The sequence below is a fragment of the Lepisosteus oculatus genome, chromosome 25, assembly GCF_040954835.1.
Source record: "Lepisosteus oculatus isolate fLepOcu1 chromosome 25, fLepOcu1.hap2, whole genome shotgun sequence".
Lineage (NCBI taxonomy): Eukaryota > Metazoa > Chordata > Actinopteri > Semionotiformes > Lepisosteidae > Lepisosteus > Lepisosteus oculatus.
This window is the reverse complement of record NC_090720.1, coordinates 7,950,466-7,971,764: the sequence shown is the minus strand read 5'-3', so window position 1 is coordinate 7,971,764 and position 21,299 is coordinate 7,950,466. Positions and strand designations below refer to the sequence as shown.

At 40.1% G+C, this 21,299-nt stretch overlaps 1 protein-coding gene across 3 annotated transcripts in view; it reads right to left on the bottom strand.

Moving 5' to 3' along the window:
* vps13d (vacuolar protein sorting 13 homolog D) overlaps positions 1–21,299 on the bottom strand; it is an 84,981-nt gene that overhangs the window by 10,874 nt on the left and 52,808 nt on the right. For all 3 annotated transcript variants that reach the window (XM_069184033.1, XM_069184034.1, XM_015337087.2), the window contains 9 exons: positions 21,008–21,112; positions 20,528–20,677; positions 19,450–19,599; positions 19,094–19,190; positions 17,070–17,218; positions 15,083–15,217; positions 14,497–14,664; positions 5,987–6,119; positions 5,242–5,437 (listed from right to left, as the gene is read on the bottom strand). In XM_069184033.1, the coding sequence (XP_069040134.1) occupies positions 5,242–5,437; positions 5,987–6,119; positions 14,497–14,664; positions 15,083–15,217; positions 17,070–17,218; positions 19,094–19,190; positions 19,450–19,599; positions 20,528–20,677; positions 21,008–21,112 (1,283 nt within the window). The remainder of the gene's footprint in view (positions 1–5,241; positions 5,438–5,986; positions 6,120–14,496; positions 14,665–15,082; positions 15,218–17,069; positions 17,219–19,093; positions 19,191–19,449; positions 19,600–20,527; positions 20,678–21,007; positions 21,113–21,299) is intronic.

Sequence of the window (21,299 nt, the reverse complement as noted above, 5' to 3'; positions counted from 1 at the left end):
CAATGGTGTCAGGAAGCAAGAGGCTTGAAAACATGTAGCATTTTGTGAAGCAACTTATTTGATCAAACTAAACAAGATCTGTTTCCTCAGATGAAAGGGACGTTATTGTTGATGTTAAGTGTAAAATCCACCCCATTTATCTACATTACTTTACCCCTATGTTCCATGCACTACATTTAACCAGCTTAGAAATATTTTTTTTTATTAGCAGTGCCAAAATTTGATGTATTCTACACACGTAGCTCCAACACATGTCAATACATGAACAATAATTCAGCTTTCTCAGCATGTCCGACACAAATGGGTGACTATTATTTCCAGTGTACGTACTTGATTGATGAGCCAATGATGTGAAGCTACCATCCGGGAGACGACGATGACGACGACTGGACTCTAAGTCAGAATCACCCCCTAAATGGTTGTTTTTTACAGCCAACAAACACAGATCTTTCATCTATGCTTTTAGTGATTCAAGTTTGATCTGAAAGACTTTTACTTTTTTTCACTTTTTCATCAACTCCCCCCCCCCCCCCCCAGCCTATCCACCACCCCACGCTTCAACTCTCACACTATGCTCCACACTCCGCTCTGTGCTTTAACAATAGAGTTCAACTCCAGGTCAGCCTCTAGGGTTGGCGTTAGGCCAACCAGCCGTCAATGGGACCAAAGAAAGAGCCTTTCCCTCTCGTTCCCTTCCCAGAGAGCTTCAGTACACACTGGGGGGGCATTAGCTCAGCTCTTTTCTTGGCTTAGCAGCCCTTTCATTCAGGCCCTGTGAGCCAGTAAACCGTGGTTCGCACACATCCATCCTTACCCATACCTCAATGAGAGCTTCCTGAAACACTGCAGAAACTCGCCCCATTTTTCATTCCTGATCTCCCAGCGGAAACGATCTGAACGACTCAGACAAGAGCTGGATGGCTAAAACACAAGGTTCTTCTTTGAATGAACAGTCACAAAAACGTCCCCTTCCTTCTAAACTGGGCTGTTCGTATCTCCATAAGAAAGAGTTAAAGTCAGGGTTTGTTTTGTGAGAAAGTGGGGGAATTGCTGCTGAATAAGCATTAAGAGAAAATACCCAATGGCCATCATACGGTCTGACCCCAAGCTTCTCTCTCCCCGTCTGCGTGCCTGTGTGTCACACGGAGAACAAGCTGGGGCATGCAAAAAGACAAATTCCTAATTCAAGAAATAATATATGCCTAATAAAGTGATCTTATCTTATCTAATACGATTAACTAAAAAAACTAGAGGGATGTCACTGTCAAGACTGCTTTGTTTCTCATACATGAAACTGCTGTGAGTTGAAGTATTTGTATTAATGACGGAAAGCACTGAATCTAATATTGTTTTGCTGCACAGGACAGAAATATCAACCAGAAGAAAGGTCACAAAACAGTCCATATTTTTATTTGGATTTCATTAATTGCATCATCATTTTAAGTGAGTTAGTAATACAGCCCAGATAGTCTGTGTGGTCAGACATCTCTTTTCAATGTACAATAATTGCTTAATTGCTGAGAGCAAAGTAAGTTTAATTTTTTGTATTGTTCCTGAAAAAGTCAGAAACCAAACTCCCCCTTTCACATTCACCCTCAGGATTAGTCTTGATGGAAACTAAAACAAGCTTTTCCTTCATATTAATAAGAACAATTCCCAAAATATGATGACTTCATATCCAGTAAGATGTTATAGAATAAAATATTCCAACCAAAGGTTATGAAGCCTAAAATGTTTCTAAACATTTTTTTTCCTCCAGGCATCATTTACTTATCTTGTCTACAGTACAACATATAATCTATTTTAATAACTGTTAAGATTTAAGTTTTCTAACTCTTTTCTATAGTGTGCTCTACGTTTTTTTTCCGGTATCACCGGATATATAAGTTGTGTGGAAAAGCATGGTTAATTAAGGAGACTTGCAAGGAACATTAGAGCTTATGTTTTAACCGAAGGACCAAAGCAAAAAATACTGACATCAATTTATTGCTGCGAGACAATACCTGCATGGGACCACCCTGGATTTCCTATTTCCTTCATGAAAAACAAATGAAGGGGCCCAGAGTACTTTCATATAGTCTAATGCATGAGACACATCAGCAGCCTTCTGTGTTGTGGTTGTTATTCTGCAATGTTTTGGTACAGCTATATACAGTATTTCTTTATCTAAACACTATGTAATGTGCAATCCCTTTGGATTAATTTTTAAAGAGACTCTTGGAATTGCCTTCACTAACTTCAATGGCTGTAACAAACATGACACACGGTGTACCAGAAGAGAGCGAGCTCTTTACTGAAGAAGAGCAGCTATGCAATGCAATCTAAAGTGACAGAAAAAAATGCTGAAATCAGATCAAAATCTTGCACCCGCCCCCCCCTCCCCAAATTATACCCCCCTGCTTGTTTTGGGATTGTAACCGAGATGGCCCTGGATCTGTGCCTGGAGTATGCTCTAAGGAGCGTATGCATGTGAGACTAGAGAGGGGTGGGGTGGGGAAGGGGGGGAGAGTTCACTGGGAGGCCAGGAGAGCACAACGAGTGCGGACAATCCCACAATCCCTTCAGCACAGAAACACAGCTCACAGTTGCCGTCTGCTTTTCATTTACTTGTTTGTTTCCTGTTTGCGATCTAAGCATGCAAATTTGCATTACATTTTTTTGTTGTGATCTGAATCCCTATGTAGTACTGTAGTGAGCGCTGCCGGGAGAATTCGGCTATCAGATGAAAGCAGAAGGCACTGCAGTCCATCTGAGTGGTTATACAATCAAGTGTGTTATTTCTGAGACAAAACGAAATATTGCCTGTATTCTACAAACAAAATCTCTCATGGGTTATGTAAAGTCAACTGGAACACGACTGATGATATGAACAGTTGGGGTGTGCTGGTGTCCGCTACGACAATGTGAAACTATTGTAATCCCTAACCACAGCTCCAACATGAGAAGAGAGAAATTCTCCTGAATGTTTTTGCTCATTATTTATCACATTAATTTCTGAGAAATCACTTTAATCATACCTGTTATAAACTAAAAAACAAACTGATAAAACTATAGCTTTTAAACAGTTATCTGTCGTAAGTATCAGAATGGGTGTAAATATATTTCCATCCCTCTTACTCCTACTGTATGGTTTGCCTACTATTGCACAGTAGTACAATCGCAGAGCAGAAACCTCAATGCCACTCTTGCCTTGAAGAGATACTGTTGTGCAGAGCTGCATGTTGGCAATAGCAGGGCTGCAAACAGCAGTGAAGAGGTCCTGAGTGCTGCATTTATTGCTTTAATACGAAGCCCTTGCTTTGTACATGTGGGTGTTTGTTTTTGTGCCACACTGCCTTGGTAAGGCAGGCTGTGCCCGCTGAGGGCAGCACATCACGTAAATTTCCTGTGTGAACTCTGGCTGAACCCACGGGCACACTGCTTCAGGCACGCTCCGACAACCTCCCTCTGATCACCGAGCTCACGGGAACACAGTTCACCCGGAGGTCTCATCCTTTCACACACACCTCTCCCTCCCTCCACTGCGCTATCAGCCTGTGTGACTTGGGAGGACAGGAAAGTAATTCATTCTTTCTGCCGGCCCAGAAAACTGCACACCACCTCACTCCGGGTCCTGCCCTGCAATTTTCATTTTTGAAAAGCGACCCCATTGAAGTAGCAAGTAAGGACTCCTGGCTTCTTTACAGATACACTTTACATACCAGACACCTTTTGCAAATACAACCTGTAGTTCAAGCTGATAATAAAAGTTCACCAAGCTCAATGTTCTTTAATGAAGGTCAAAAAGAAGCTTGGAAAGGAAGCAGCGCATATAACAGATCTCTGTTGTGCTGCAGTGTTTTAAGGTATCACTAGAGTTTTGGCTGTGGAGCACACACCTTTCAGAACGGATCAAACCTGTAGCTTGGCAGGCTATGCATGCTGACACAGCTACCTACTCGAACTTCTTCAATACTCACTGATGTTTTATCAGAACCAACCACAATAATAAAATACATCTATTTTGATTGAGCTCATTCATGAAGCATTCTCATTCATGTCATATAACAGGGTCCAATTTGGATTGGTTTAGACAATCTACTATAGGTAGATTGTCCTAAAAACAGATTTCCAGTATGTTCTCTTACGTCTCTGAATGGTACACGTAAGATACTGAGGCACCTACGAGCAGCCAAGATGCAATACAGATTTAGGAGGAATTTTTATTTGTAACTTGCATATGTTTTTATTAAACAGCCGTAACTAAAAGCATATAATGAAAACTGGAATCAGAAAATAAAGAGCTAAACAAGAATGTCTGGAATTTTATTTCATTCTTTATTCTGCGGAATTTGCTTCAATCTTCAAATTTTATGCCCTATAAGCAGCTGCTTAACATTTATTCATTTGGCTCATATTTTGTAAATTATATGTAAAAATCAGTAAAGCGTAATTTCACAAGCATGCTCATAACCACGAAGAGCTGGTGTTAATCAAAAGGTGTAATTTTTCCCCCATTTACATAACACAGTGCAGGTAAGGTCCTTATTCTATCTGATGCTGAAAAAAATCAACGTCTTATTTTAGCACGGTTAGACTACTTTAACATTTTAATTAATGGGATATCTAATAAGATAATAACACACTTAAGTATGTTGAGAAATCCGCAGCTCATGTGTTAACTAAAACTACTCTGCCTCAGTATATATATAAAACTCCTGTCATGTGAAAAGTGCACTGGATCCCTGTTAAATTAAGAATTTGAGGTTCTGCTGCTTACATACATATACGGTACTGAAGAGCCTAACTGAAAGCTACCTTAAGAACTTACTGCATAAGAAAAGTCTAGCTCCTAGATACCGTAAAGACTTACTCCATGAGTATAGTCCTAAATGACCTGAGATCTGCTGATTCAGGTCTTTTTACTCTGCCAAAAACAGGTTACACACAATGGGTGACACAGCCTTCTCTTGTTCATCTCCACAATTGTGGAACACTGTCATTGTCCTAATCCATTAGAGATTCTGACAGGACATTTTTAAACCATGCTTAAATATTTATCTTTTTACTGTACTTTTTGAATCAGCATTTTGTTTTCTTTGGCCAATTTACTGGGAGATTTGTTTTTACTTTTGTCATGTGTTCTACTGCAGTGCAGTGCTTTAATTAAAAACAAAACAAATGCTTGTAGATAAACAAATTATTTTACGAATGTCCAACAAAAAATACAAATTTAGAAAAGAAAATGCTTTCTGTACATACCTGTGATTACTGAGGCTGGCCATGTCACGCACAGTCTGGGCTGTTTCTGAAGCGAAGTCCAGGGCTCCTGCCACAGGCTTGGTGACTGTGCCAACAAGCCCTTTGCCCAGGCCAGAAAAAAAGCCACTAACACCACCCTCGGTCTTCACCCCCTCCACAGTTGAGGTAATGACACTGGTCAAACCGCCTATGATACCTGCAGAACACAAAACACAAGTGGTTGATTTGCTCAACCAATACTGCTGCATCTTCTCCTGGATGCTAGTTGCTATGTCTCATCCACAGAACCAAGAACAACAAGGTTAAGTAGCTTTCTCAAGTAACAAACAATGACTAAGTGACAGAACCAGGCCTAGAACTGAAAAACTCCAAGTCATAAAATTTCTTACCTTAGCAACAGGACAAATTAGACTTTAAAAGCCTTCTTTTGCTTTCCATTACTGAAACCACCACACCACTTCTCAGTATAATTATTTTATTTAATACCTAAATATTTAATTTAGGTACTTCACATTACATATATTCCTTTCTGCCTTTCTTAATTGTTTCAATACAATGCTTCTTGTGTTATTCTTGTGTTCTTGTGCTATTCCTCTATTTTATTTTTTGTTGTACGCTCTTTGTAACACTGACTGCAAAGTACATTGAGAGATTCGTGTTAAAACAAAACAAAGTCTTTTAAATGACTACACTGATCTCAGGCGAAACGATCCAGACTTGCCATCTCTCTGGTCCTGCCACTTACCGTGAGCTAGCCCATGAATCCCTGCCACGAGGTGCTCTCCACTCGTGGCGCCATGGTAACGGATGTACTCTCGCTCTGTCTGATGGCGGTTGTCCATGGTCTTACCCAGCCCATCTGACAGGGTCCCTGCAAACTGCAGCAGAAAAAGACAATGTTTTCCAGATGCACTAAGCATGAACATAATGCCGTTTACAGTTGAGATGCATCAAAGTGCCAAAACACGTTATATACTAATTGAAACATATTTCGTGACACTTGAGCAAGCTTAACATTTTAACAGTTTTCTGAATAAACAGTGTCTGTATATTATACTCCAGCCTGTATGCTTCTTTGCCTCACAGGGACCACATCCCAACACCAGCAATGAAGCAAAAGGCAGGAAATGAAAATTGGATCTGGAAGTCCAATATTGTTTTTTAAAGAGCCGATTTAAAACTGTCCATTCTCAAATCAAATAACAGAATGGTGAAAAACCAGGGACTTCTTAACTACGGCATTCACAGTCCAGGCTGGAAAAAGTTGGTTCACTTGTCTCCTTATCCTCTGTGGCAATTACAGTGGCCAGGACTAGAGAAGCAGGAGCAGGAAGCAGGACAGCAGGAGATATGCTTTTCAGAGTTCTTAAAAATGACTGATTCTTATATATCATGCTACCGATTGATCTGTGACAGGTTTATAACTTGTAAAGCAAACCTTTAGTACATCTGAGCCACAGATTTTAACTACACCTGAATCGTATTATTGTGATACTTTTGAATACAGTTTCTGCTTTTTGTCAAATAGGAAAGCCATGACTGAAAAGCAAACTGGGATGTGTTAATTTGTTCTAGTTTTAAATAAAAAAGACCTACAGATCAAAATATCTACAGCTGCACATGTAAATGATATCCCTTTGTGAAGAAAGCTTAGCAGTTATTCAATTAAATATGTCAAATTACTTATTACCAGTACTTCTTCTATTAAACTATTGAACAATCCTGGCAAACAGTGGTCCTATTTGGAAGTTATCCTGAGATCAAACTAAAGAGAAATCTCACTCCCCCTTGTTAAAATTAGCAGTCCTCTTGTTACAAAAGATGGTCCCCTCTGCAAAAAAGTGAACTCCCCTTGTTAAAATACTACAAACATACATTTCCCCTAAAAAAGCTAAATATTTTAGCTCATTCCCCGGAGGGATGAATACTTCACATACACACTAACACCAAACAGCTAATTTAGTCTCAAGAACTACTCTGGTTTTCTGTCTTTAATCACCACTTTTCTATGGGAATAGTAAAAATGCATTTGAATTTCATTAGATATGAGAGAAAAAAGCGACTTTCACAGCATGTGTGTTACAATATGTTTTTGTAATTAATTAGCAGTATAATCTCAGTAGAGAGAGTTCTATGCGTTAAATGAAAAGATAAATCCAGCCTTGTACTCAATAACTGCCATGCGAAACATGTGATATGAACACTAATACAATTCAAATGCAAGCGAGGACCTACGCAGATTCTTAAATTGCACACGAAATCTACAGAAAATATTATTAAAAGGCAAAAAGATATTTTGCCATGTAAAGGTCTAGACTTTCCAAAGTAAATCACAGAAAAATAAGTAAACACATCAGCCAGGGCAGGAGAGAGAACTGCATTTTGACAGCAAATATGAGATTCATTTACTGGCAAATTGAACAATCAGTTCTGATTAACTTGAAAGAAATATTGCTGATATTTCTTTTCTGCGCACTGCCATCATTTTTCAAAGGTTCATTTAATTTCCAGTGTGGCCAAGAAAGCCTCAGTCTCAGTATTGTTATTTTTCTTGGAAATCACATAATTCATCATGAATTCATTAGAATGACCCAGGTTATCATGAACTCTGGGCTCTGCCGCCATTCCAGATAAAAGTGAGAACTCTTATCCCAGGAATTCTGAACACTGCCACACTGCTTTTTTTCAGGGAATATCTTAAATACCTAGCCTTATAAGTCTAGAAAGATAATTTCAGGCTCACAGGTGTTTGGACAGCGCCTGGAGCTGAAATAATTGGGAATAAAAGAGGAGATTTAATCTATATTGTCTGACTTCACTGGATTACTACATTTTTATAAAAAACGTATATTAAATAATTGTATGCAAACCTGCTGTATCTTGAAATCAGCTAGAATACTGTATATTCTTCAACAACATGGCTAGGTAGTTTATTCCATATTCACACATCCACTGTTCTACATCATACAAAACTCTTCTCTGTGGTTTCTTCAGTAAAGATCTGTCTTTAAACCATACGATGAACACTTTGGATGGGTAATCACAGCTTCCACTGCAAACTCGGTCACAGACTATGGAACAGGTCTCCTCAGTGTGAATCAGCATTAAATATACAGTGAACGGAGTATACAACCAGTAAAGGCAACTTTCAGAGCAAAAGTCCAGAACTCACCATTTTGAGTCTGAAACAATGCCACACAGTGACTAAGATATTTTCCAATAACTATCCAACTATAATGGGCCTAAGATGGTATGGGTGTTTGTGGAATTCAGGTACAGTTCTTGCTCTACTATTGCTGATTAACAAATCGCAATTACAAATTGGTATTGATCTCAATCTGTGTTTTCTAACTTCTGGATATTTCAGTCCGCTCCACTGTGTGCCAATGTTAAAACTAATTAAAACTTAAATTATAGAAATGAACCAAATGTCAGTGACAATCTAATAATTGATCAAAAGTTCAAGATTAAAACAAAATAGGCTGGACATAACCTTTCAGCATGCAGAAAGCTCTAGTGCTTGTAAAATGAACTGTTTATAACAGTTGTATACCTTTATACTCTACTCAGACAATGATTTGGCTCAGATCATCTTAATTGTCAACCATTGAAGTCACAATGAGTCACGAACTCAATGAGGTTACTGTAGTACAGCAAATTTTCATGATGAAGACCAACTGAAACCTTTAGTGCTTTGAAGTGAGGTTTCTTACTCCCTTACTAAATATCCTTGTATTGAGCTGCTGAGGCCACTGTCCTAGTGGAATCCACCTGGAGCCTGCCTAACTGGCAGCTGTTCTTTGTGATCAAGGCCGAGACAGTCAGAGTGTCTGTGGGACTTTCCATTTGCATTTCCTGCCATAACTCTAGCATGTTACAACCCTGGAACCCTGCCTCCTAATTAGGTCTCCACTCAACTCATTAACTTCTTGTCCCAACCTCCTTCCTGACATGAATGGCCAGACCACTTAACCTGCCAAAGAACCCCTGCAGGGCCGTTTGTGTGAACTGCCCGATTAGCTAGCCACCCCAAACCCCAAGCCCGTGTGCCGACTGACTGATTACCTCTCATTTGTCTCAATCAAAGGCTCTGTCTGTCTCCTGGCCTCAACTATTTGCACACCTTCCTCTCTGAAAGCCAACAGCCTTCCTACACAGTTAGGGAAGCATTTTCAACATCAAGCAGCTAATCAGACCAAGGTTTGTAAATATCCACTGAAACACAAAATGCTGTTTAATGCCATGCTAGTCCAACTGGCGACTACAAGTGGCTGCATCTGGAAGAAAAATGGAGCTACCACTGTTCAGTACAAAATTACATTTGTTCTCTTTAAAATGTGTTGGCCTTGCTGTGAAAATAGAAGCTACACACATTTAACAGAGCAAGTGTAAATGTCTAAGGCTCTGACGATTCAGTGGATTGGGTGTGTTGAAAATGTTGAGAAGTAAATACTAAAGAATCCTAAAGTAGTAGAAGTAAACAGCGATAACAAATAACAAAAACAGCTTTATGAAGTTCTGGGATCAATACAAGGTTTGAACAACTGGATAAACAAGTGTGGAAGACTAGATTCCTCTGATCTAACACATTTGTTCTGGTGAGTGTATGGAGTGGAGCTTTCCTGGACATACGAAATAAATATCCCAGAGTACATAAGTATCCACAGTATTTGTTAAAACAATTAAGACAGCATAAGCCAAGCAGAAACATGTCAGGCTTGCATTTAAAGAGGTATTATTTATTGAGTGCTACTATGACAATGCCTAAAAACAATACGTCCAAATTAAATCAAACTTCAATCCCACACTTGGCAAAAAGGAAGTATTCGGTACTCGCTATTCCACACTGATACCACACAAAACACTCAGGGGCTTTAAAGCTTGTTTTTTTAAGAGGTCCATTTATTTCTCCCAGTGACCCTCTAAAGGGAGCTTATGATGGTGCAGGGGGTTACAGAAAGTTGAAAAGGAACAAGAGTTTAAAATAAAAAAATACCACCTCCACTGTTCCATATTAAGCTCACAAACTTTTTGAACTCCAAGATCCTTATCGTGTATCTTCCCCATCTGCCTAATATATCAGCGTCTAATTGGTCTGTCTCAGAGGACATCCCTCTTCTTCCCACAAGCTGACCTGGTCTTGCTCAGAGAAACTCACCCCCCCCCCCCACTCAAAAAAAACAACAAAAAGACCCCCCTGGAAGGGACTCCAGCAGGTGCCTGATGGAACTGGGTTTGTGTTACCAGCCCTGTAAAATCCCTGCTGGAGCCCTGAGTTCTGTATAAACAGCGAGCACTAGAGAGAGTCAGTAAGAGCAAGGCCTGAACTTGGGATGACCCCAGCAAGCAAAGTCCCTGTTGAGTTCATTTGGAGGCCAGCACTTTTTTTAAAAACTAAACCAATACACTTTCCAGATCTGAGACCAGCCACCCCCCTCCATCCACTCCTTCATCCTCCTTCTCTCAGGGGGAAGGAGAACTGGGGGATGAGAGTGCTTTCAAGTTTACAGCTTTACCATGTCTTCACAGAGGGCATGGGGTGTACATGTAGGACTAGGGCATAGCTGGAGGAGTTTAGTGACTCATTAAAGTAGGGCAGTGACAGATCAGAGGGACAGGAGGACTGGTTTATTGCTCATAAAAGTTAAAGGGGGAGATTAAGGTGAACTTTCCATAGATAGCTGATGAGGTAAATCCTTTATGAGGGGAAAGGCACTGCAGACCTCAAGAATGCCCTTGCTGGGGTGGTAATTTCTTTAGGTGAACGTATGGCGTACTGAGAACAGACGGTAAGGATGTTCATTAAAGTGAGGCTGAACATGGAACATTTCAGAGGTCACACATAATAACTACTGCAGAGGTGCAAATGGGAGCGTTATTATTTAGGGGAAAGGAAACAGAAAGCTGGAAAAGATGGGTTTCCCTGAGGATCGCTGTTGAAGCAGCAGTTCTGTAAAGTTCAGGGATTTTCCAGGCCCATTGTTAATGTGACCATACTGGGGAGCTGAGAAAAAACCCAAATGTTTATTTAATGTTCCCTTCTGGTACATGATTTGTTTTTGCGATTTATGCACATTAATCAATCGTTTTCTGCATAGATGAAATGGTTTTCCCCTCCTTCTCAAAGTATCTTCTTGTTATCAAAGTATTTCTAAAAGTTTCAAACTTCAAACAGAAACACTCATGAGCAGTTAGAGACTATTATTTTTGGGGATGTACACTTTACACTTTTACTCATTTGTATAGAATGTGCTCCATTACAAAAGCATCTTGAACTGTGGGAAGTCCGTAAACACTTCATTTGCAATAGGAGAAACTCAAAGAGATAATGAAAAGATACCTTATAATAAGGGCATCTGATTTTGGGTCTTATCATCGCGCGACACCTCCTTTAAAATAGCTGTGATATAATATTTTGGGTTTCAAACGAAAACCACAAATGTTCAATAATTCTAAAACAAGGTTAGTTCCTTTTAAGTTCATATTTTGACAGAACTGCTGATTGTTTCTCCTTTATTTGTAATTGGAACCTGCCTGATGGGCGATACTGATAGCTCATTTCCAAATCAGTTTATCTTGTGTTGTAACCTCATTAAGACTTCAGTATGTATTTGTACCTCTTTGTCAGACATTGTACAAGAGATCTGCTGACAAATAATATTTCAGTATTAAGTACCTACCGTATGTACTTTATATATGGGACCTGAAACACACAATAGCAGAGCTTACAGTTTTAATGATTTGCAAGAAGAATCTAAAATCAGGCAACGTTTAGGGTTTTTTCCTAATTAGGAAACTAAGATTGCTTAAAAAGCAGTGGTTACAGTTTAAAGGGAGGTGGTGTGTTACTTAAAAATACACACTTAAAGATAGAAGCCTTACACATAAATTTCCTCATATTTTATATACGTATATGCAGACGCATATACTGTACAATTTCTGAAATGATTCATTAGAGTTGATTGCGATGAAGTATTGTTGATGAGGCAAATCTACAGGAAAAAAAAGCTCAGAAGTTCTTGGACAACTGAACCGAAGACTGCACAACACTTCATGTTCTCACAAGGATTGAGAACCCTTTTGTGGAGATATTTTTGGTGCAAAAAACAAAAACATAAACCATCCAATAAGAAAATGCTATCAGAGATGAGAACTTTGCAATCCTGGGTCTTGGGCCCTAATACCCTTTAGTTTTTGCTCCTAATGAGTTCTTGATAATTTAATTGAATCCCATCATCAACAAACAATTTACTAACAAGATATTTTACACATACCGACAAATAAATGTAACTTGAAAACTGCCACTTTTGCGACACAGAAAACATTTAAAAACATCCAATTAATCACGGTATTAGTTCAATTAAGAGTCACATTAAGCAATCAAAAATACTGGGGTAGCAAGGGCGAGAACTGAGTTAAGTAAGAATCATTTTAAATTGACTATTTAAAAAAAACAGGTGTGTGCAATGAAATAGTTAAAATGGAACACTGGTTAAACTAAATTGCATGAGAAACCTGGGAAAGGTATTAAGCAGAGCCACTGACCACAGAATGAGCACAGCAGACCCGCTCATAAAGAAGCTGACTTTCCCCACTCGGGTCGTGAAAATATAATTAACTTCAACAAAAAGGCCTGCAGAAGCAAGGCCAACAGAGGACTGTCCAAGGTTATAAAAATAAATGGAGCTCCCTGGGACTGAGCAGCCTTGTCCAATCAATGCAATACGAGGAGAAGCAAAAATACGAAGTATTCTTTAGGGATGTGTAAAGATACGGAGATATTTACTCCCCAAAAGTGGCCCTTCAAAGCACTACTGGGTATGCTATTTAATTAAGATACCTCAGAATACCTTTTCAAACTGGTTTCCCATTAAACTTTGCTGCATGGAATTTTTACAATGCAGAACAGTGGTTGTTAAATAAGAGTCTTGGTTGTGGAACCACTTTTGTTTTACAGACAGCATGGTGGACGCTACAGGAGTCCCCAGAGGGTAGAATTTTTCAGCCTTGCAAAACCCTGCTGGGGGCCACATTTAAAAAAAAACAACAAGCATTCCTTACAAGGCCTTTTCTCCTTTTCTCATATTTGCACTGAATGTGGAGGATGAAATGGGAGATATTTGATTTCAGTTTCATTAGACAAGCAAAACCATTTTCCCAACAAAAATTACCAATTGTGCTTCAATTCAAAATTAATATTGACACTAAATCAGAAAACATCTTAAAGCTCTTTTAGCATAGCTTATAACTGACTTACTCACCCTTTAAAGAAATTAGCAACACTCCAGGACTGGAAAAGTGTTTTAACATAAAATGTTAATTAACCAACAAGTGGTGCAATGCACTTATTTTGTCATGGATGGAAAAAAAAAAAACAGCATAGCAAACAAAGGCAAAGGCTTATAAAAAAAATTATAATAACTCTGCATTTTCTCTGGCTTTCAGATATGAACCTGATTAACATTACTGGGAAATTAATTTAATGTTTAAAGGAGCTTGATCAATCACACAACAACAAGTTCGGAGTCTGGCCTGGCCAGAAACCGTATCGCTTGGCTTGTTTCAGTCTGGAGGTAGAAAAAGAATCCCTCATTTTGTCTGCCAGGCTGACTGTGGCCAATTCCATCTACTCTCCCTGTAATGAGGAATAAATTACCATGAAGAGAAAGAAAACGGAAACAAAACAAACAAAAAAACAGAGCTGACACTAAGCAGGCTTCTCTTGAAAGAGAGGGATTTTCAAGGCACACAGAGCTGTGTCCTCAACTTCAAAAAGGCCTGCTGGAGCCGAGCTCTCTGGGGCTGGGGGTGATGGCCTAACCACAGCAAAGACCTGACTACAATCCACCCCTGGGTGTTTGGTCTTGCAATAAATTCTGTCAGGCTCAGAGCTTTTGCCATGGCAATCACAGGCACCTAAACTCTTTAGCAACTATTGTTGTTTATGCTGCTTCTATAAGGCACAGCTTTTCCCTCTGTTCTCAGCAGCAGATTCATTAACATCAATGAGCGCCATCAGGGAAGTAAAAAACAAAAATCATCAAATAGCAGCAACTGCATCAGTGCCTTATTGTATATAATTGACCACAACCACCCCATTCCACCACAGAGCACTGGCTATATTTCTTTTCCATTTCTTTCCGCTCACAGCTACAATGGTACATCTCATAATCGCACAGTAGGAATGGAAGCCGTCTCTTCCCCATCTGATATCTCTGTGGATAGCTGTGAGGGGCTGCTCGCTGGGGCACCTACCTTGGCAGCCGAGTTGGAGACCCCATGTGTGACGTTGCGAATCAGGCCCCCCACGTTGCCGTACTTGATGAGCTCGGAGACGCCTTCGGAGACGTCATTGAGTAGGCCCATGGGGTTCCCCAAGAAATCTACGGAGCCCAGGATCTGAGCTGCCTGGCCAATCAGCTCCTGAGAAGGAAGAAATAAAACGCAAGGACACATGTTAACAAGGGAAAGAGCTACCGACATGTAACGACATAGAATATACAAACACTGAAACGCACAGCATCTGAAGACACATCATAATTTAAAAATTCAAATATATTGTTTGGTTTTGCCTTGCTGATTTATTGCCATGAAAGTGTTGCTTGGTGTAAAGTCAGTCTTATAGGGATACACTGTCTAGAGTTCACAAACAGCACTGCAAGTTAAGCAGTGAAAAAATATAATTTACATTTTTGCAGTATGATCTAATTCTATTTTAGGTTTCTTAAATCTTACAAAAATGAAAATGTGGGGCACAAAGTCATTGCAATGCAATTAATCCACAAAAAGCAGTGAAACTATGTATACACAGAACTGTCAAGCACTGGCTTGCCACACTCACCTCTTTGAAGTGTTTGAGGATGTCATTGATGATGATCTCCTGGGTTTCGTAAGGGTGCACTCTAGTGTAGGGATCCATATTGATGATTGCATCTTCAAAACGGATCAGTGGGAACCCAAGGGTGCCCTTCAGTGCCTGCAAATAAAATAAAACTTGCAAATAAGAGGAGGACCTTTGGTCTATCTAACTCGTCTGGCAGCTAGTAGCCGATTGTTTAAGACTCTCATTTTTCCACGTTTTGGAAAATAAAAAAGGTAACTGCTTCAGTAACAAGGCTGGGTAGCCTATTCCACCCTCTCATTTGTGTAAAAAATGTTTCCTGGTTTCAGTTATAAATGGACTTTTCCCATTGTGTCCATTTGCATTCTCAGGTTCTTATTTCACTGTTGGTTCAGAATAAGTCTAAATGACTGATTTAAAGCTGTATCCTAACATTATTTTTTCCTTTTACTGTAATTGTTTCCTCACATTGCTGGAGAGGAAAACGTCAGATCAACGCAAAAACTTTTATTTTCACAGTTTGAGTTTCTGTGTTATCCATCTTAAATCAATAGTTTATGGTTTTGCTACCTGCATATAATACTCTGCACTTCTATACTGTAATGATCATCTGCCAGCTGTTTGCGCACTCTTGAGTTTTAAATAAGTCATTTTAGATTTCCTTTATAGCTCAACAGTGCTTGCCAATTAGCCTATTTTGGAATGATCTGCAAACATCACTGCATTTCAAGAATACAGGCAATTGATATAATTTAGAAAGACCAGTGGTCCTGACACAGATGGCATCACTCCAATTTAACTATTCTCCAATCTCCCCTTGTTTGTACTGTTTCCTATCCATTAACTTGTTCATAGTCCAAACACATGCATCACCTTGGAAGTCTACCACATATTACATTCCTATCCATTATTGCTGTTGCGTGTACATGTTTAGATAAACCCTGCCATTTCCAAATCCATGAAGACTATCCCCTTGAATCTTACTGCCACAAAAGTGAGTATAGAATTATATTATTTAAATAATTTAAGCTAGATAATTACTTAAATATTAGCTGCCCTTATATTGATGAGTGCTACAGTATATCTGAAATGTTCTCATTAACTACTACTACTTTAACTGGTAGAATATATTGTCAATTTCTTCCTTGGTAAACAATGGCATAAAACATTCACTAACTTTCTCAGCCGTTTCCCTTTTTTATCTAAAACATTTACTGTTATTATCTCTGAGACACTTTACTCCATCCTGTTCTGCTCTTTTACTGCTGCGATATTGAAAAATGTCTTCTTTGAAATATTTTTTTCTCTTTCACTTTTCTCTGTATTTGCACAATGTACTTCTCTTCAATAAAATATAGCTAAAACTGCAAGAAAAAGCCAAAGGGCTTGCAAACATTAAGTCAATTAAGCAAAAACTTAAGCTTTGATAAAAAGGTATATTAGGTAAATGCTGGCTGAAAGAAATTTACAAAACTACTGAAAATGTCAGTCATTTGTATTTACACTGGTGCTAACTTCATTTATGAGAAACAGGCACTCCTTGGTTGAATCTGTGTTCTTCTACACTCCAGAACACTGATAAAGAAAAAATAAATGAATCGCAATGGTACCAAATATTCTCTCAGAAAATGCATAAAATATTCTTCCTTAAGATTATATGACTGAAGAATTTATTGAAGTAAACACACTACTCATTTTCAAATGACCTTAAAGAAAAAAAAACATATTACCAATAAATTACAAACTGGAATAGTGACAAAAAATGACTGTCATCCATATTTAAATAAAACATTGTAATGATGCATGCTCACAAATTGATTTAATGAGAAAACCAAATCCTTGCACCACCTTGTGGCAGGCATAAAGCCTTACCAGTTGTAACTGAAAAAAATTGGAAATGCAATAACTGCAGTTTAAAAATGAATTTCCTTTTAATTGCAGCAGGATTCTTTCCGGTCATCAACCGTACCAGCAGAAATGAAAGTACCTTAAGCTCTGGAGATAGTTTGTGGGAGGTGAAGACACTCAGCTTGACTTGTGGCAGACTGATCTTCAGGTTCTCAAAGTAGTAGTGCTTTTTAGCCCCTTCATCCTCAGTTGCCTTGTCATACAGATTCTCATCCAGCTTCTCCACTTCTGTGTGGTATAGACAAAATAAGCATGAATGAATATAAACCCTGAAAATGGGGTCTGTGTGCTGGTATACTCCTTCACAGGTACAGTACATGAAATGATGTATTGCCTGAGCCTCATTACTGAAGGGACTAGGTTCTGCTGCAAAATGAAAGCAGGCATTCAAACATTTTTCAAACAATAAAGCTGCGTATTCTGCCTTGAACGTAAATGCACTTCACAGTTGAGAAATGAGATGAGCAGAAGAATCATAAGCTGGAAAAAAGATTGAGACCGGGGAACTGCAAGCAGTGAGCTGACAGAGAGCACAGCAATGCTGCACAAAAGCAGATGGGTTCTGCGGCTGTCTAGGTAGGGACTTAGGTACAGTTACGCAGGCAGATAGGTGCTGCAGCAGGCTAGGTGCTCAGAGCCGCAGCAGTACAGTTGGGCAGGCAGATAGGTGCTGCAGCAGGCTAGGTGCTCAGAGCCGCAGTGATACAGTCGGGCAGGCAGATGGGTGCTGCAGCAGGCTAGGCGCTCAGAGCCGCAGCGGTACAGTCGGGCAGGCAGATAGGTGCTGCAGCAGGCTAGGCGCTCAGAGCCGCAGCGGTACACTTGGGCAGGCAGATAGGTGCTGCAGCAGGCTAGGTGCTCAGAGCCGCAGCGGTACAGTTACACAGGCAGATAGGTGCTGCAGCAGGCTAGGTGCTCAGAGCCGCAGCGGTACAGTTGGGCAGGCAGATAGGTGCTGCAGCAGGCTAGGTGCTCAGAGCCGCAGCGGTACAGTTACACAGGCAGATAGGTGCTGCAGCAGGCTAGGTGCTCAGAGCCGCAGCGGTACAGTTACACAGGCAGATGGGTGCTGCAGCAGGCTAGCCGCTCAGAGCCGCAGCGGTACAGTTACACAGGCAGATAGGTGCTGCAGCAGGCTAGGTGCTCAGAGCCGCAGCGGTACAGTTACGCAGGCAGATAGGTGCTGCAGCAAGCTAGGTGCTTAGAGCCGCAGCGGTACAGTTGGGCAGGCAGATGGGTGCTGCAGCAGGCTAGCCGCTCAGAGCCGCAGCGGTACAGTTACGCAGGCAGATAGGTGCTGCAGCAAGCTAGGTGCTCAGAGCCGCAGCGGTACAGTTGGGCAGGCAGATGGGTGCTGCAGCAGGCTAGGCGCTCAGAGCCGCAGCGGTACACTTGGGCAGGCAGATAGTTGCTGCAGCAAGCTAGGGGCTCAGTGAAGCGGTGCTGTTCAGCTTAGTCCTCGAGCAGGCAGGGGTTAAACAGATGAATTTAACAGACACAGTTTATAGCAAAATGGGGAAATCTGATGAACATAGTCAGGACAAAGACAGGGTCAGATCCACGGAAGATACAGTAGGCAAGCACAAAGAGAAAGTCTGCGATACAAGATCGAGGCAAGCCAGGGTCCAAACCCAGATAACTCCACAGAGGTCCAAGCCATGGGATGTTACGGAAACGAGGTAGTAACTAAGCATGGGAGAAAAACAAAGCCAGGGACTCAAGAGGATACAAAGCTCAGAGAACTCTCTGAACCACCTGAAATGAACAATATAGTAAATAGTCTCCAGGTGATCCAGATCTCCTTTCAAATTGGTGACTGAAGCAATCAACGCATTGACAGGTGGATGGAGCAGTGGCCAGCTGTCACATCAATGATAGCTTGCCCCGCACAGTGACAGCCTTGTCAAAAGTTGACAAAGGTTGTTTCAGTTTTAGTCATGTAAAGCTAACCGTGTGACTCTGCAGGTCTATGTATTATTCCACAACGACAAAGGAATTGTCCAGATGTGGAAAAACAAAAACAAAATCTTAGTTGTGCCTGCAAGTTTGAGATGTGTACAATGAAGGTCGTGTTAAAATCATATGTAAAAGACATCCACATACCTGATTCAGACTGTCCATAACCGAAGAAACTGAGCAACTTCAGCAAGAGTTTCTCTTCAATTATGACTGTAAAACGGCGGGCTGTCACCATCAAATGCTGGGGGAGGTAGTTAACAATTAAGAAACGGGTTTAATATGGATCTTTTCTTGTTAATTACTGACTTAATGCTTACTTGTGATGTCCGTTTTGGTACAACTAAGCATTCTTCAAAAAAATGTCTAAAAATCCACACCTTTTTCATCCAGGTACAGTAACTACTATAATGGATGCATCATCACTGTATTTTTAATGGCTCGTCCTGTTGACTAATTATTCAGTTACATGTGTAATTCATGTAATTCATGTCATGCTTTACCTTGAAGAGCTCTGTGAGCTGTAGTTTACTTGGAACTTTCATGGCATTAATCTGCAGGGCTGGTCCAGTGTCAGTGGTTACAATATCACTGGGAGTCGGAGTGACGCACAACATCACATTGTGGGTCGTTCCCAACAACTGGTTGTCCACCTATATAAAAAAAAACTTGGTCATAACTCTAGGGCACCACTGATAGGATTTAAAAAAGCTCACATATTCTAACATCACATACTGGTAAATCAATATAACGGTTTCTATAGATCACTTTATTACATTGTGGCATTGCATTCTGTCGATTTTCTGCATCCATAATGCAGGATCTTATGGTATTATGGTATGAATCCTAGACTACCACTGGTGAGTTATTGCTTTTGTGGAACACAGGCTGAGTTAGCTTGGTATATATGTGAAATTAGTTACTAAAACATAGCTAGACTTTATTTGTTTTAATGTGTTGGTGGAGCAGTACGCGAGTATTAGCCATTTGAATATTTGGATATTGTGTGGTGAAAGCAAACTCAATCTTATCTTATTGTTAACATTTTTCCACACTACTGCCAGTATTATACACCTTACATTGGAAGAAATGTGTTTATATAATCTATAGGCTTGCTCATATATTGAGAATATAGAAACACAAGACATAAAAAATGACAGGAGGCCAGTCAGCCTATCTATTCTGTTTGTTTTCAGTAGCCGATTGATCCAAGGATCATATTCAGTCCATTCTTAAAAGATCCCAGCTTCAAAAGCATGATTGGTTAACTTGATCTACATTCTTAAAACTGATATCCATAGCAAGTTGATAATCAAAGGTAAGGACTGTGATTAACTGCTGTCATAGCAATTCAAATTAATATGTGTGAGGTTGACACAATGTGTCCAAGGTTATACTGTTATTGCAATTGGTAGGCGATTAAAGCTACGATCCTGTGTTTATATTCCTGGATTATTTGCTTGAGTAGTGCAAGGTGTGTTGTGTATCCAGCCACTTAGTTCTTACAGGTAAGTACTGTATATACAGAGATGATACAGGCTTGTCATGTTCATCACAGCTCTGCAGTAGATTTATTATTACCTGGATATTATTTATATTGAGCTCCAGCACTTGGCTTGCAGTGGTGCGAGTGAAATGGACATCGATGCCTGACAGTGTGGCAAATACCAGCTCCTCTGGCAGCTTGTTGACCAAAGAGAGACCCACCCCTTCCTCTAACTTCACCTCCACCTAGGGAAACAGCAACTTTGGATTAGATAGACAAACAAAGAAAAGCACTCTCACACCACTCTGGAAAAATGAATGCTAACCTAGTCTGTTCTGTTACTGTATGACCATAAACTGTCTTTGATTTAACAGTAAAAAATATACAAAGGGGAGATACAGCAATTCGTTAGGACAAAGTGAATGGATTATTTAAGTATTCAAGTAGTGATCTCTGAAATTTGACAAATATATGCATTTTGTTATTTTCATCTTATAGTATGAAAATAAAATATACACACAGAACAACACCACTGCCCCAGAGCATACACTGGCTGCACCCAGAGTGATCTGTACCTCCAGTTCCTGCTCGGTGGGCCTCCCCTGCTCAGCATCTCTCTCCAGACCTTCCTCTAGACCAGGGGGAGTGCGGTTTGCTCTGCGCTGGTTGAAGTCGCTGATCTGCAAAGCAGCATCGATGCTGTTAGGACCACAGGGCCACAGAGATCAAGCTGAGCCCACTTCAGTCAGCCCTCTAGGCCATTTCTTCTGCCATATATCTGATCTTTTGTCCAAAAAATTAAATCACAAAAAATTGAACCGTGTTGAAAAATGTATTAATTACTAAGTACTTCTGGCCACATTCTGT